The sequence below is a fragment of the Crocodylus siamensis genome, chromosome 2 (genome assembly GCF_052110815.1).
Source record: "Crocodylus siamensis isolate JL-2025a chromosome 2, ASM5211081v1, whole genome shotgun sequence".
Classification (NCBI taxonomy): domain Eukaryota; kingdom Metazoa; phylum Chordata; order Crocodylia; family Crocodylidae; genus Crocodylus; species Crocodylus siamensis.
Window position 1 is genome coordinate 202,161,021 of NC_143396.1, and position 18,040 is coordinate 202,179,060.

General features: G+C 41.2%; 1 protein-coding gene across 3 annotated transcripts in view; it reads right to left on the bottom strand.

Moving 5' to 3' along the window:
• Positions 1-18,040, bottom strand: part of BBOX1 (gamma-butyrobetaine hydroxylase 1) — an 85,821-nt gene that overhangs the window by 26,363 nt on the left and 41,418 nt on the right. For all 3 annotated transcript variants that reach the window (XM_090032826.1, XM_090032828.1, XM_090032825.1), the window contains exon 5: positions 1,558-1,756. In XM_090032826.1, the coding sequence (XP_089888952.1) occupies positions 1,558-1,756 (199 nt within the window). The remainder of the gene's footprint in view (positions 1-1,557; positions 1,757-18,040) is intronic.

Here is an 18,040-nt window from a genome sequence, read left to right on the forward strand (position 1 = left end):
CTGACTGTAATTTGGAAGAACAAATCTGCAAAAGAAACACAGTGGGCGTGTCTACATGTGTATTTTACTGCCCAGTAGACTAATCTGCATCATAGTAAAGCGTCCCCATTTCCATGTGTATAGACTAATTGACTGAGCTGTCAGACAGTCCCATCAGACACAAGTACTATCCAAATGGCACAGTAAATTACTGTTTTTAAATTCATGTGTAGACAGTAATGTCTGGATTAGTTTACTCAGGTTCAAATTGTGCCAGAGTTTATTTAGTCACATTAATTACACATGTAGATGCGACCAGTATTTTTGTTTGTCTTAGCAGGGTGAAATTTACCCTGGATTTGGGGGTTTATAGAAAGCTTTCAAAGCAGTTGTTTTTTGTTGCCAAAGAGTTGTTGGAGAATGGGTGTACAGTAAAACATTTACCTTATATGTGTGATAGAAATAGACTGTACCCAATCAAGGCTGTAACCATTGAGTGTGCACTCACATGAACTTTCACTACTTCAGGAGTTCTTAATGCAGGGGTTGCAAACATATATTGCTCTACTCTTTCCATTTAACTAAATGAGAGGTGGCTGTGTTTAAATAGGAAGAGAGTCTTATTGTGGGCCACTTATGAAAGAGGTTTACAACTAAGTAATCTAGTCAGCTTGGAAAATGCCTTTTATATATTCACATTGGAATCCATATTTTTTGCAGATTTGGCATGGCTGTGAAACTTTACAGTAGACTCTCATTTAATGGCAGTGAAATTTGTACTTATTACATCTCTCTATTGATATGAAAGAAAATCACCTCAGTGAAAGCTGATCAGTCTCAGCATTACCGTGGACATGGTATGGACATAACCAAAGTTTGGATGCAGATGCAGGCACTTTAAAAGTGTTTGCATCAGGTTTCTGATCAAGCGTATAGTCTGTGGTATAGATAAATGTTTTGCTTGCTATTGTAAATCTGTATATCAGTTTATATTTGTTTTAATTTCTGTTATATTTTTTTTATTACATAACTGTTACCATTATTGTTTACTCTGAGGTATTTTGCTATTAGTCGTTTGCTCTGAGGTATTCTGCTATTTGTCATATATATTTGTCTCTCACAGCAAAGCAATCCACATATATGGTCTTATGTGACACCACATTTTTCTAGTGTGAAGCCAAGAAAAAAATTAAAACTGAAGAGGTCCTACACTCCGAAGGTGTAGCCAACAAAGTGCATTTTTACATGGGCAAGCACCACAGCACCAGGTGCTTTGAACAGCACCCGGCACTTGCAGTTGTATAAGTGGCAAAATGCCAGTCAGCACAAAGAAAATGGTGGCAGTGTGCTTTTGAACTACGACACTTCAGAGGTGCTTTAGTTCAAAAGTGCCCCACTGCCATTTTCTCCATTCTGACATGCATTTCGCTGCTTATACAACTGCAAGCGGCTCAGCGTGGTGCGCATCAGCTCCAATTAATCTAGTCTGCTCCGAAGGGGTGGGTCTCTGGCACGTCCGAAAACTAAAAGGTATGTTTCTAAATGCCCAAAGCTGGGACACTTGAAAAATGAACTCACCCATAAAATGTGAGCCGCAGGAAACCAATCCTTTTGCCAAGTTTAACTAACTCTCCCGGTCTAGTGGCAGCTCCGGTTAACATTACAATTCCAACTTTCTTAAGGGTTGACAGCCATGTGTAGGCACTTTCATCACTGCTTAAAACATCTTCAAAAGACATCTCTGGGAATTGCAGATCTGAGCCCCAATATTCATGTTCTGAAAGACAAAAGAAATATTGAAATAAGCATTTAGCTACTTCTGTGTTAAAGCTCAGGGCGTCTTTACAGTATTAAAACTTCTTGTATGTTTGTCTGTTTCTGAATATGGCCCTGAGGCTACAAACAGATCTGTATGGCTAGATAGCTGAGCCTTTGATACCTAGAAGGCACAAAAAAGTGTCCTGTAGTAGTGAAATACAACACATGACTGAATAGCAAATGACATTTGAAATGATATAACTTGAAGTGGATACTGCACTGCAAAACATAAATCAGAAATGTGTATGTCTGTCTCTCCACATGTAGACTAAAGAAATGAAAACTCAGATTTACTTTACTTTTTGTTTCTTTCGTGCTATGCTAAAACTTCTATTTCTTATTTTTATTAAAGTAGGGTCTAGAGATCCCTGTCAGGATTGCTACCCCACTGCTCTAACTACGCTGTGGATCCAGACTAAAAGAGAATCCTTTCTGTGAAAAGCTCACAGCTTAAATAAGGAATGCAGGAAAAAGAAATGGTTTAATGTATTGTGTTATAAACAGAATAATTTAATTAAATTTGGGAAAAAAAATCTACAAAACAAAGAAATCTCATGGTTAACATATAACAGGTACAGTATCCAGCTACAGAATAGAGTGCTATACCACATGCAACCTTTGAACAAACACCACCTTGCTTCTACTTCTTTTTTCCTGTGTGGAAAGTTTCAGGCAGTCCACTGAGAATGGACACAGTCTGTCCAGTGTGGGCACAACAGTGGAGCAATGACTTTCTACAGATGCCAGATCCTTAAACTTATATTCTAGTCCAACAGCTTAGTAATGGTTGTTGATTTTAGTTTTAACAATATTGCTTCCTTTATCTCATAATGAGGCTTAGAGTAACCACATTTTGTTTGAATTGGAGAGTTCAGGAACAGATAAGTCTTCAAATACAGAGAGGGATATTGGTCCCATGGGAGATTTGCATTGAAGATGAATTAAAGTAACTTCATGGACTGTGACTAGAAAGAAACACACTTTTTCTCTCTATTTTCCTTTGTTCTTTCTTTTCTTTGGACTTCTCCAAGGAAGAATGTGTTCTGCTGTCAGACAACATGTTCTTAAGCTAGTTCGTAGAGTTAGAAAAAAACCAGATGTAAACTTATAGTGGGAAAAGAAAGTAAGAATTATTATTATTGTACTTGGGCAGATTTTCCACAAATATTGAAGGGAGTATGTAATTCATGGGAGCCAAGGCCCTGCATAATATAAAATATCTAGGTCATCTTTACATCATGGGAAACTTTAAAAAATTGTTTTAAATTTAAGAAAATGAGAGAATATCAAATGTTGGTCTGGATTGTGGTGTTTGAAACCACAACTGAGAAAATAGGGTTAGATACAGAGATGCACTGCCTGTATAGCATTTCTTGTCTGCAGGGGACAAAGGCACAAGCTGCATCTCCAGGGAGGCACAGGGAGGACATATTGAAGTAGTGATTACCATAGTACTTGAAGCATTTCTCATACTGCTGAAATCAATACAAATTTTATTATTGATTTTAACGGGTCCAGGAACAAGCACAAAAAGGAATGCAACTTGGAAATTCTATAGCACCAATCTTGGACAACTGGCCAGTCCAGATCCCGAGACATGAACAAGACTTTATACCAGTTCCAGGGTGTTTTGCCTCATTGGTACTGCTATGATTCCCCCGTGCCCTGAACTTGGCAAGAATGAAAAACTAGATTCTGGCAGCTTCAGAATTGAAGCTGGCAGCTTCAGTGCAGTTGTGGGTAGAAAGACTCCCTTCATCCCTTCATGTGCCCATGTGCAAGAGCAGCTAGAATCTGACCATTATTTAGGAAAAAATATGTAAACATGGCAGGTATCCCTTTAATTCTCTTTTCTTTTATTTCCTTTTTTCTACCTCACTGTCTTCTTCGCCTTGATCCCTATGGGCACGAGGAACTATGTCTGAGATAGGAACCTGAATGAGAGATTTTTTCTCCTCCCAGAATTTTGAACACGGGGCTTTTTACAGTACCTGTGTTTCCAATACTTAATTTTCATCTAGAAAAACATTTTTGTTCTAATTTGCCATTTCATGGTTTTCCAGCAATAAGAGCAAATAGGAATGATACACACCAGACATGTGAAAAAGCTGATGGACTTCCCTCAGATTTGCAGAGCCATGCTTCACACATGCCTATAACTGACCTCTCATCTTCTTCCCCTTCTTGATTTCATTTAGTCTTTTCCCAACTCAATTCCTGGCATTCCAACACCATGAAGTCCAGTTTTTTTTTTTTTTATTACAGACAACCCTCCCATCCCTCTTCCTAGAACATGTGAGCACAGTGATTTAAAAAATACAGTGCTTCTTTCACTTTGGAGTTTTTTTTAGCAGTTCTGATGTATTATAAAATATATATATGAGTCAAGGACCAGATGTGGAACAAAATTCTGTTTCTCTTAACAGTGCAGATCCCCTGATGAGTACTGTAAAAACGCTTCCTTTTAAAGGCAAATTGTACCATTTCATTGCCAACTTGAGCAAAGGACAGCATGCCATTGCACAGTAGTAGGGAAACTCCTGGAGAGATTGTGCCTTGTGGAAGCCCAGCATGGAAAGAATGGTCCAAGCTGCACTATTTTTTTTACCCTGCTCCTCCCGCACTGTAGCCAGCTCAATTTATGAACTGGTGCATGGTAAGGAATAGGCCATGGCCTCACTACTTTACTCTGTTCTTCGCATCCTGTAGGCAACTTAATTTGTGAACTTGTGTATGGTAGGGAATATACCGCAGTCATACGTTGTACCAACGCCTTTTGTAACTAATTTCTACATCTTTCCAAAAGAACACTTCCTATGTGAAGAATTGCAAATATTATAGGCCAGGGTTTCAACCTTTTTTAGTCTAAGTATCTGTGGTGCCCGGATGCTGAGTGGGAAGGGAGGGGAGTGGCACGCAGCTGGACAGGCACAGGTGGGCAGGGACGAAGCACCGCTGCCTCCCAGGAGCAGGGCCGGGGTAGGGAAGGGAAGCTCAGTGGGCTGCGGTGAGGGCAGCAGCACCCCTCTGTGGGGCAGAAAAGCTCAGCAGGCTGCTGTGTGGTGGTGGCCACTGCCACATGCAAGCTTCCTCACCCTGCAGAGGGGCGCCATTACCCTCGCCCTGCCCCAGCCATGCTCCTGGGAAGTGGAGGCACTCCATCTCCATCCACACATGTGTACCCCCTAGGACTGGTCCAAGTATACTCCCAGGGGTATGTGTACCCCCAGTTGACAACCCCTATTATAGGCCTTTGCACAGGGCATCATGCAATGAATCAGACTTATTGCACTCTTCCTCACATCCTACTCCAAATAAGATATGTAAAGCACAGTGGCTGAGTTAGAACAGACATTTGACTTGTATAGCTGAAGAAGCATTCCCTTTCAGAGAGTGTTCAGGAAAGGAATGCAGCCAACTGATTCTTTGATATCCATGAAAGGAGACTACTGCATCTGCTGGGGGAAAACTACAAATTATTTATGTGTTAAGAAGTAAAATTCAAAAGTAATTCTCAAAACATTCTCAAGAATTTTGTTTTGTAAGTATGAATGTATAACTCAGAGTTTTCTGGAAACAGATGATTCCTTAAACCAGTGGCAACACATAGGGGCTGCATGGGGGTGTATGTGCACCCCCTGAGAGTGCTGGTGCACCCCCTGACAGGCTGCATTTCCTGCTTAGGCGATGGGAGGGGGGGGAAGAGAGGGCGGGTGAGCACCAGCCAGGGAGTGGGAGCACTGGATGTAGTGCTGCAGCCACTTCTAGGAGCCCCCTCTGTCAGCGAGATTGGACCCCCCGCCCAGTTGCTTACTGGTCACTGGAGTGGCACATGCCCCCCCCACCCAGACTAAGGTGGCATCAGTTGCCCAGGCCTTAAACTGATTCTAAAATAAGCGTCAACATCCTTAATCACATAACCCTCTACCACAAAGCAAAGAAGGAAAGATGCATATTTTTCTATCTGAATCTGTTATAATGGCATTACTTATTGTTTAAATTCCTGTAGCATGTTCTGCATGCTGCCTGTGCCTACAAGAAAATGCAGACCATTTCAAAAGTGAGTGATCTTATATGACTAGCAACAGGCAGAGTGAAGGAAGAAGGTCAAATTCAGAATATAGACACTTTTTATGAATGTATTATACATAGCTCTCTTTTATTGAAGGATGACTAGCTAGTCAATCACTTGCTTTAATCACTGTAGAAATGGGTCCTAATCAATCATTACACCTGAAATTAATGTGATTGACTATATTCCGGCTCAATTACCATCTACATGTGTGTTTAAATGCAATAATTTACTGCACTGCTGGATACCACTTGTATGTGATACAACTAGCTGGCAGTGCAGTAAATTAGTCTACTGCACCCTAATTGGTGTGCACATGTAGACAATGACACTTTATTGTGTAGCAAATTAGTTTGCTGTGCAGTAAAGCCTCTCATGTAGACATGCCCAGTGAGGAGTTAAGACTCCCTTCCTTACCCTCTTAGCATATTTGAATCATGGGTTGGGTTATGCTCTTTGGAAACAACTTCTTATAAGAAACAGGTCTGCTGGGAAAGATGCTCTGGTTCATTTCCCTCTACTCACTACTGCATAAAGGCGTAAGAGAAGTGTGAGAAATTGAGTCTCAAGATCAGAGCTCCTTCCAAGGACCGAGAAGTTATGAGCTTTGTACAGAGCTCAGTTTCAATCTATCCATTCATCTGTTTGAAGATGGTACTGACATACTGTTTGACAACTGTCTTCTGTCTAGTTTATAGTGTTGCTGATTCTCATGATTCTTATTGTGACTTTTGCAACAATTGATACTCTACAGTAAGTCCTAGCTCCTGAAGACAAATGCTTATGAGAAATTTCAGTTTTCCTTGATAAAGGAAGTTTTGGTTTTCCTAGATATGGAGATAAGCTTGAAAATATCACTTGTGGGTACCCAGAATTAAAAAAAAAAAAAAAAAAAAAGAATCCAACATTAATTATTTAAAATCCACATGGTTTTGGAGGGACTGACTCATCATTTTTTAGGTATCTGTGACTGGAAGTAATGTCGTTTTCCCCTCCTGGACTTCTAGTGTAGGTGCTATCAGCACACAGTATCTTCCTTATTGGCAAGAAAAGCTATGGGGTATATAATTATTAGTAAGTTCCCACTGTTTTCTGTCAGTGTCCATTATAGACAACTTACTAACTTCTGGCTAATAAAAGGTAACAAAGAAAAGAGAAACATTTCTGTGCAATAGTAAGCATGTCAGTTTTTGGCTTTGTGTGTCTGTCCATTATAGCAACTATTTGCTTTGTCCAGATTGTTGCTTGCATGCTTCTACCAGGAGTGCTTGGCTGAATTTGTATTTTAAAAAATGGACCTTTTCTAGTGTAGACAATTTGTGCTGGCTTTAGCCTACTGTTGAGGGCAGTTGGGAGTACTTTGTGCCATCTTTCTTTAGTAAATTCCAAAATCCTCAGTAAAATATTATGAAAATTAGATTAATCACTCCCATTTTATTGATCATAATGCAGGTAAAGGTGAAGAAATTGAAAATCAAAACATGTAACAACCAATCCTTTAAAGCCTTTTTTGTTACACAAAGCTTCATGACTAGCATCTTTACTAGATTCCATGCGTCAAGTTTTAATATACTTGAAAGTGTGGATGGTACCTTTCAGATTAATGATTTCCACAATTTGGCTTTTAAATAAAATTTAAAAAAATTAAAAAGTGAGACCGAGTCATCATAGAATGCAATATACGATTATACTTTGAAAAACTGTTTTCCTTTTGTGATAGATATTATAAAGATTAATGGAATCCTAGAAGTGATAGACATATATAGAAAAAAAAAGAACAAAAGCTTAATTTTGTACAGACACTTCAGTGTGAATTGATCTTTACTGCATAGATCTAAGGTATTTATGTCAAAAGATCTCTTTTCATCATCTTCTGCGGCTCTGCTTAAATTATGGCATTGCTCTGTAATTCTTTGATATTTCAGGGACATGCAAAAAGTCAAACTGCTTATGATGCTCCTCAGAATGTGAAAATTGTTCTTTCAGTCATTGTATGACAGTGTGAGAAACATAAAGAAATCCATCCCCCATTACTTTATTGTTCTTTTTTGAATTGGGTAATGGTTCATCTCTTGCCTCATAATCAAGCATTATCTTTTTAGTTCCTACTTTCAGTTGTTTTTCTTGTGGGAGTCAGCTGACTGTGATTTTCTTGTGATTTCCAGCTTACTAATTAGTTACTTAACATGAATGAGATGCTTGGAAATCCCTTATCAGAACAGTATTTTACAGTAAAATCCTTTCAGGCATGTAGCCGATGCACAGATTGCTCAATTTTCATTCAACCTTCTTGAAGCACTTTGTTTGTGTGGTTGACTTCATAAAGCATATCATGCCGAAGTATCACACTGGGCAGGAATGTGTAGTAACTGCAGATTTTGAAAGCCAGCACTTCAACTTCACTTCAAGTTTTATATTTGTAGAGCTCTATAGGTTTGAATCTCTGGGAAATGAAACTAAATCACAGCCGACTTCTGAAATGTTGCACTGCAATTTGTGGAGTGCATCGCTTCAGTTTTCTCATTTTGTTTCATGTAAGGTTTTCAGAAATAGATTGGCCATGTGTTTGTACATTATATCATGGGCTGCAAGAGAGTATAAACCCTTTGAACTTTATGAAAAATACCATAAATCCAGTACAACAATTTCCAGCATCAAAAGGTGTACATCACATAGAAAAAAAACCCAACACACTCTCTAGTTTAGATCTCAAATATTGTCCTTAAATTTGGTTGGGTTTGCCTTTCGTATCTGCTGCATTGTTGTAATCTTGACTTTTCAGATCAGAGTCTCCCATTTTTCAAGTGCTCAAGGAGAGCTTTTGTCGTTCCAGCCCCCATAACATCTGCCATCTTCAAAAATCCATTGGAATGTTCTTTGAACGTAAAACAACCTCCTTGTGCCTCATCTGTTTCTTCTGAAGAAACAAATCTTAACAATTGTTATCATCTGCTCTTTTTTGCCACCTTGGGTTCAATAAAGTATAACAGAATAATAATAGGACGCTTTCAAGAGAGAATCATTTCTGTTTTAATCACATTCCTCAAATTTGTTGGAAGTCTTTTTGCCCAGGTAATAAGCACAGAGTTCCTTCCACATATTTTGTTGGAGTTGTTTTTTCATCACAGAGCCCTTTTTCTGAAGAAACTCTGCAAATAAAAAACCCAACCAAACAACAAAAACCCCTTTCCTGTTATGGGATGAATAGAGCCTGTCCATTTAAACTTGTGTGGAAATGGTTTCTATTCTGTGTAGACTGATCAGATCCAAACACTTTCCCAAAACAACTTGCCAGTATTTTAATAATTTGACACTAAATTTCTTTATCAATCTTTTGATCTTACTTTAGTCTAAATTTAAAGGCTGTCCTCATTTGGTAAATTTTCACATGATGTGACAGTTTCACACCATTCCTAGTTAAATCAAGCTATCTGGATTGAAACAACTCAAAGCAAGAAGCTGAATCAGTTGAAGTCTCCATCTGAAAGCTTCCCTCCATCTACTTGAAGACAGGGTACTGACATGCTGTTTGACAACTGTCTTCTGGCTAGCTTATAGTGTTGCTGATTCTCGTGATACTTATTGTGACTTCTGCAACATATGATGTTCTACTGTAAGTCCCAGCTCCTGGAGACAAATACATATGAGAAATTTGTTTTCCTTGATAAACAAAGGAAGATTTTGTTCTTCTGAATGTGGAAAAAAGCTTGGAAATATCACTTGTTGGGTACCCAGAACTGCATCTGGAATTGGATGAAAATTGAAAGTTGAAAATATTATTTTATGATTATCTAAAGAAAACTCTTTATGACTTTTTTTTGGTACTGGCCAAGCATTCACAAGCAAAAGATGAACACTGTCATTGACTGACTGAATCATTAAAAACCTCATTCCTCTGTATCCTGGGAATAAGTGCATCAAATTCTTAGTATTCAAACACATAGCCACATTCACAGATGGAGCTGCCTCATGGGTGACACTATTTTCTTCTTTTTCTCTTGTTTCAGAGTTATCAGAACTGTCAGCTGACATAAAAAAATTTCACTGGGGGTTACTTGCAGAAGTAGGAACAATGTTTTGGTTGGCTGAACATTTGTCACTAGAAGATTCTGGTTCATGAGTTGGAAGGATACATAAAGCATCTAACTGACATCTGAACAAGAGGGACACTGCTTCTGTGATGCTACTTCACAAATTCTCCTGTAGAATTCATGTGGTGCACCACAAATAAACAGCTCTTCAGAGGAAATAACTAGAAGCAGCTTTGCAGCATGTCTCAGCAGGAAACTCCCAAGACAGAGACCGTTTCTGACTAAGGACGTATGAGTCTATTAATAGGAAGGAAAGATGATGGGAAAGTTGATAGTAGAAGCTGACTATGGCTTTACTAAACTATAAGTCATAGATCAGTACATGCCAACTTTGTCCTAAATAGTCACAATAAGGGAAACCATAGTCTGCTAACAGGCCCTGTGAAAGTGGATGAAGGACCGAGATAGTAGCATCAAACTTCATCAAAAGAAAATCTGGGAGAAAAAATTACTTTAGGCTTGAGCCTTACATGGTTTTTCTGTTATCTGGAAAACAGTTTTTGGTTTAATATAACAATTACCCAACAATAGTTTACAAGTTCATATGCAACATCAGCAGTACAAATTAGCCAACACTGGCAATAGACTTACTGGCAATGTACTTATAAAGCAATACATTATTGTATACATCTATATATTCCACGAATCTTGCCAATATGTTCCTTTCCTGAGCCCCCTTCCAGCACTCTCAAAAAAGACACAAATTTAACTGGGATGTGTAATGGTAATTATTGGAGCTGTGTCTCAACGCTAATCTGTATTAATCTTAATTATTCATCTAATTATTAATCTGTATTAATAATTTGCATTTCGTTTCAGATCTGTCTTTAAAAAGTGAATTACATTTTAATGTCTGCACAGTTATGTCTGATACCAATCAAATTAGATTATGCAATGCAGAATAGCCAGTTGAGCTGTTTGAGGAAAAAAGAAAATACTCTGGGCAAAGCTTCAATACAACTGTTAACATAACAAATAACCAATTACTTGTTTCAACAGTTACAATCAGTGGAATATATTTTTAAATGCAGATGAGTACTACTAATGGTTTCAAGATTTCCAAGCCTAAAGTAAGATGTGGCATTTGTTGTTTATAACAGCTAGTGATATGTATATATTTTTGAACTCTCTTTAATTTTAAGTAAGGAGTAGCTCTTCTAGTTTGACAGGATTTAAAGCCAACTGGAAATCTAGGCAATTTAAAATACGTTTCAGAAATTACCTGAACTATTTTTTAGTTCAACCATAAATGGAGACCTTTCTGCAAGGATTTTATGGTTTGTACTGTTTGGCTTCGTACTACAATAAAGGGTAGTCCCCTAAAGTGGCACATTTGCATACCCAGCTTGCACACTGTGAATTCTGCACCATTTACAGAGGATGCAGTATATGTCCTACATTATAAATAGTTCACTCTGTGGGCAGGTGGAGAAAGTAGAGGTGAGCTCTGCCTCTTTTCTTACCATTTTAGAAGCAGCAAACGTTACGTTATACAAGAGACTCATGCCTGCTGGCAATAAGTTTATTTTAACATACTGTTGAAGGACTCTATTATTTGTGACTTTTTCATTGGGAAATTGCTCCATGGTTATTTAATGTCAGTCTCACACAGAAACAGAACACTTTATTTGGTTTACAGTTGGAAATCAATCCACAATATATATACTGGGATTTTCAAAACATGCTCAGTGTTGACTTAAATGTGCTCTTATTGGTAAAACTCCCTTTTTGACAGGAAAAAGGCCAGTGCTAAGCACTTCTGAAAATCCAGTTCATGGAATGGGGAGAGAAATACAGCTATGTTTAAAATAACTTGCAAGAATTGTGTGTCAGGAAAAGGATGTAATCTGAGCAGCTATCTTTAACATTGCAATGGAGATAGTTATTAAGGCAGCCCTTAAAAACACCCCCTTTATCTTTCCATAATCAGATTACATATGGCACTAAAAATGTACTTCAGGCATATGGAAGATGTTACATTAACTTGTGTTTCATTTAAAACTTCTGGCAGAGCTCTGAGGAAGTGTTCACAATACTTCCATATCCTTTGGCCAGTACTGTTGCTTTCTCCTGTCCAAAAACATTAACATTTTTTCATTACAGTGAGAGCAGGTAGCTATGTTTAGAGTTAAGGTTTCCCACCAGTTCCCATTATAAGAATCTGTTTTCATTTATTTGTAACTTGCCAAATTTTAGCCATTTGTGTCGAAATTTTAGCCAATTGTGTGGAAAAATGGTGATATTTGTCGGAAGCTAATTTTTTGTGTGAAGGCGTCGGCAAAAAAGGGTTTAGATATTTTTGAAAATGGGATCTGTTGAAAAGTATGTAATTTTGCTGTGTTAAATTTCCTATATGACATATGGTAGCTACTGAGAAGTTTAATTCCTCTCTTTGCAGCTAGGGCATTAAATTTGTCAGAGGATTCACTTTTACTGTTCTTCTGAAACTGCCCAAATTTGGCCAAGCTATAGATTTTGGCCACTGAAAAGTCTCAGTGTGCACATGCTCAATAGAGATTGATAAGATTTTGGCAGCTAAAATCACCACAGATTGTATCTATGCTGAACCAGGATGCTGCTGGACTTTTCTTCTCCCTTGCTTGCACTAATGCAAGTCACAAGACATTGCACGGAAGTCACTGGAGTTACAGTGCTGTAAAACCAGGGAGGTCAAAGAACTTGATTTAAGTATATTGAATATATGGAAATTCTAAGTGAACTCAATGAGGGCCAACCTTTTAGGCAGCTGTGTCACATATTAGTCCTTCCTTCATGATGTCCCACTCCAGTCTTCTTCCTTTGCCTGTTGTGCTGTTTCTTACTTGGTGCTACCTGCCTGATGTCCTGTTCTGCCCTCTGCTTCCTGCTTTATCTGTTACTGTGCTGCCCTTCTCCTCCCAGATCTGTTACATGCTACACACAGAGGCTGCCTCTAGCACTTATGCTGCAGTTTGGCCACCCCTGTGTTAAATGGACCAGTTGGTAAATAAGAAAATAAAATAGCAATTGGGGCTAATCTTCAGCTGGCATAACTCTGTTTAGCTCCAGTGGAACTGTATTAATTCACAACAGCTGAGGATATGCTCAATCTTTATACTCCTTGTTGGCTCCTGTTTGATTCTGAAACAAATGGAACTGCAATTCATGCCAGTAGCACATTAAATTTTTTTTTATAAAAGCTATTTAAATGCTACATAGTTAATGGGCTTTGCCATATGGCACAGTTACAGGAAGAAACCATTTGGGAACAAGCTCTTTATAGCCAATCTCCCACATTTAAAAATTTGTGGAGCCATTTTCATCCTCAAATTAATTTTCTATCATTAAAAAAAGTATAATAGTTGTTCACTGTTGCACGCACAGACACTTGTTAAACAGTAAATATTGGGAGTTTGTCAGCATTTTAACATCATCATCCCTTGGCCAAGATTGCTTTATTAAAATAATCAAGAATGTGTTTCAAGCTTATCTCATGAGAACCAATCTTACTAGACCAGGGGTTTTCAGCTTTTTAAAACAAGTGTGCCCCTTCTGCCTCAGAGTTTCAGCTCATGTACCTCTCTATATTTTTCCTTGTTTTTAAGTGGGGGGGAGGGGGAGGCACGGGGCAGATCAAGCCCCCCATGGTGAGGGAGGGAGTGGGGCTGGGGAAGGGGCAGGTGCTGCAAAGCCAGAAGGGAGTGCAGGATGGAGCCATGAAATCTGTTCATCTGGGGGGCATGGGTAGGGCGGGCAGCTCCTGTCACTGTGTGCACCCTGACAGAGGTCTGGGGGCACATGCCTCCCAGATGCGTGTGGGGTTGAGCCAGCTGCAGTCCGGACTCCGTACCCTGTTGCCACTGCCCCGAGCTGTGCGATGCCATGTGTGTTGCCACCAGGCGGGCATGGGACAGACACACATGAAGGCAGACACAGACTCACACACACAGACACCCCCCCAAGCAGGTAAATGTGTGTGGGGGGAAGACACAGGGTGGGGGAGAGGGAGGGTGTTGGGGGGGCTAGATTTGGAATGGCAGGGGGGTGGGGAGTCTGTCTCTGTGCCCACTCCCAGGGGTGAGGGAGGACAAGGGCAGTGGCGCCCCTGTGCAGGCCACACACGTGCTGGCTGGACAGGGCAGGGGGGTGGCTTGCATGCGGAGGCCGCCACCATCACCACCACCCTGCACCACCGCCGCTGCCATGCCCACACCGCTTTCCTACAGCCCATTGCATGTGTGGCTCCACAGGCTACTGATGGGCCTTGTGGGGGGTGGGGAAGTGCTGCAGTGTGTTGTGTGGGGACGGTGGTGCCTGGCGCACCCCTCCCCTTCCTGTCCCCTGGGTAAGAAGCAAAGTATGGGAAGGCACCAAGGGAGACACCGCTGCTATGCCCTGGGGCACTCTCCTTCCCCACCTGCCTGCCCAGCTGCGTGTACCCCCTATGACCTGTCTAAGTACCCCCTGGTTGACAACCCCTGTACTAGACAAAACTGAAACAGCTATCACCTAAATTTTAATGACTAGAGGGCTACAGTACATTCAGCCAGTTGAACGGACAGGGAGGCTAATACAAAAAGAAAGTGGAAAGACAGGAAATTAATCACAGAAGCCAAAATACAACTTAACAACAGCACACTACTTATGTAGCAGTCTGGTACTTTTGGAATCTACCTATGCTATACTATCAAACAATGCAAGCTGAAAATTACAATTATGTGTTAAACTTAACACTATACAGTGACTACGTCTCTGATTCTGAAGTAGATGCAGTTAGAGAAAAGAATATTTTAAAATATTGAGTGCTTTGCTGAGGACACTGGACCCACTGTGGTCTTGTTTTTAAATTTGAAGTTTAACATATAAATATAGATAAAGGTGATTCATACAGGTGCCAGTATTCCTGATAAGAGTGCTGCTATTTATAACATGGCATGACTACTGGAATAGATTATTTTTTGTAACTTTATCACCATATGAAGATATAATTCTGAAATAAAAACAAATGTTCTAGTGTAAAAGAACTTGAGATCAGATTTATCTTTCTTTGCATTGCTTAGCAAGCAAGCAACAAATAGGGTTGTTTTCTGTCTTGATTTGTCCTACCATATTTTTGTATATATACTACAGGTAAGACTGGTTGTACAACTTATTATTTAGGTCTCCCAATACCTATGACTAAAAGACTGTTTTCAATTACTGGTCACTTTTCAAAATCTTAACCATTTTTTCTGAAAATGTTAAAGCCAAGTGTTTGCTTCAGGTTAAACTTTTTAGGAAAATAGTTAACCAGAAATACTCAGCTATTTCTGCAAACATAGCTATGTAAGGCTGCACAACCCAGAATATAATGTCTATGCTTTGGAACAGGGACTTGGCAGGGGTAGAAGCAGCTTTTGTGTCAGAAAAGTTCCTGTGATAATTTCTGAAATCTTGCAAAGTTATATGCCCACAGTTCAGACTTACTCAGGTGGTATTCTTATTGATCCTTCCAGTCAAGAGAAAGGGCCTGGAAAAGAGTGGGTGTATCCTACAGATGAATTCATGGCTGTCCAGGTGGTGTTGCCAGCAGGGCTTTGGCTTCCTTGACCATAGGATGATGTTCCAAGAAGGATTGCTAGGAAGAGATGGGATCCACCTGACGAAGAGAGAGAAGACCACCTTTACAGACAGGATCACTAACCTAGTGAGGAGGGCTTTAAACTAGGTTCACCAGAGGATGGAGACCAAAGCCCTGAGGTAAGTGGGGAAGAGGTGACCTAGAAGAAACAGAAGCAGGAGTGGGCAACAGGGCAGAGACATTCTCATTCTTCCTGAAAAATCAGGGCAATCACATAGTTACCTCAGGGACTGTCCATGAATGCAGAGCCTAGGAAACAAGCAGGAAGAATTGAAAGTCCTTTCACAGTCACAGAACTATGATATGATTGGAATAACAGAGACTCGGTGGGAAAGCTTGCATGACTGGAGCACTGTCATGGATGGATACAAACTATTCAGGAAGGACAGGCAGGGGAGAAAAGAAAGAGTTGTGCTTTATGTAAAAGAGCCTTATGATTGCTCAAAGTTCCAGTATGAAACTGGAGATAGGTCTGTTGAGTTAAAGGCAGAGAGGAGAGCAACCAGGATGATGTCATGGTGGGGGTCTGCTAGAGACCACCAGCCCAGGAGGAAGTGGTGGATGAGGCTGCCTTCCAACAGCCAGCAGAAGTTTGCTGATCACAGAGCCTGGTTCTCATGGGGGACGTCAATCACCCTGACATCTCCTGGGAGGACAATACCGGAGTGTACAGACAATCCAAGAAGTTTTTGGAGAGCATTGGAGACAACTTCCTGGTGCAAATGCTGGAGTGGCCAACTAGGGGCAATGCTCTTTTTGGCCTGCTGCTCACAAACAGGGAAGAATTGGTGGGGAATGTAGTATGTATAGTGTGTGAATGGGAACTTGGACAGCAGTGACCATGAGAAGATTGAGTTTGGGATCCTGAGGAAAGGAAGGAAGGAGAGCAGCAGAGTAAGGATGCTGGACTTCAGAAAAGCAGACTTTGACTTGCTCAGAGAACTGATGGGAAGAATCCCTTGGGAGGCCAGTCCAGGATTGCTGGCTGTACTTTAAAGAAACCTTACTGAGACTGCAGGAACGAACCATCCTGATGTGCAGGAAGACTAGCAAGTATGGCAGAAGACCAGCTTGGCTTAATAGGGAAGTCTTCAGTAAGCTAAAAAGACAAGAAGGAAGCTTACAAGAAGTAGAAACTTGGACAAGCAACTAGGGAGGAATGTAGCTGGGACAAGTGCAAAGTTCTGCACTTAGGACAGAACAATCCCGTCCCATACTAGCCAGGGGCTGACTGGCTGGGCAGCAACTCTGCAGAAAAGGACCTGCAGGTTACAGTGGACAATCAGCTGAATATGAGTCAACCACGTGCAAGGAAAGGTAATGGGATACTGGGCTGCATCAGCACGAGTGTTGCTAGCAGCTCAAGGGAAGTGATTAATCCCCTTTATTCAGCACTATGATTCCAAGACTGTATGACCATGTGGGGGCATAGAACCGGGGCTCTGCTCCAGCCCGGCCCAGCTCCGTAATGCCCCCGTGCTGTCACGCCCCCCACGGTCTCCATGGAGACTGGCCAGGAGCAGCATAGATTGCTTCTCCAGGGCCAGGGCTGGGGCCAGGATCTTGTGGTGATGGCAGTATGGGGAGGAGCTAGGGAGAGCCACGATCTGCTTCCCATATGCCCCTCTGACAACTGTGGGTTCGGTGTGCAGGGGGTGGATTGTGGTTCTTCTCTGGCTCCACCCCATGCTGTCACTCCTGCAAGATCCTGGCCCCGGAGCACCTCCCCACCCGGCTGCATGCCCTGCCTGTGTGGCTCCTGGCCAGTCTCCATGGACACTCCAGGAGCATGGGGCATGACAGTGAGGGGCTGGGCCAGGCCAGGGCAGAGCCCTGGTTTTGTGGCCCCACGCTGTCATCCCCCTGCACTCCCGGGATCTCCATGAAGGGTGATCGGGAGCCGCAGAGTCAGGGGCTAACTGGGGGACAGTTGAGGGAAACTGGAGGTGAGAACTGGGGGGTGTCATGGATTCCCCCAGTGGAGTGCTTGCTTGGGGCCCCTTCCTAGTTTGGTGTTTCTGAAAAACCCCTGAAGCCCGCCTAGGTGTTCCTTCTGGAGTGGAAGGAGCCCTGGCTTGTTTCCACTCTGAGATCATGATCCTAATCTCTGCCTCTCCCTGGTTACCCATGGCCTCCCTTTGGAAACTACCTTCCAGTTCAGCTATTAAGAGAAGGACCTAACTACTCTAAAGAAAAAAGAAGTGCACCCCAATTCAGTCTACACAGACCTGAGCACTCCAGAGTTGGAACAACTGTTCCCTCTCTGCCCATTAGATTTACTGCGTCCTTCTCATGCTGCTCCATCTACTCTCTTATAGTAATCTCCCTCCTTTTTCTTGATGCCTCCAAGGCACTCTGATGTTGTCTATTAATGGATGTCTGTTGAGCCCATCTGAGATGTCGATGTGGCTATCAAATTCTTTTGCTGCTGGAGTTCACCTTATGTCATCCAGCACCCTTATGTGCAAGTCTGATTGTGTA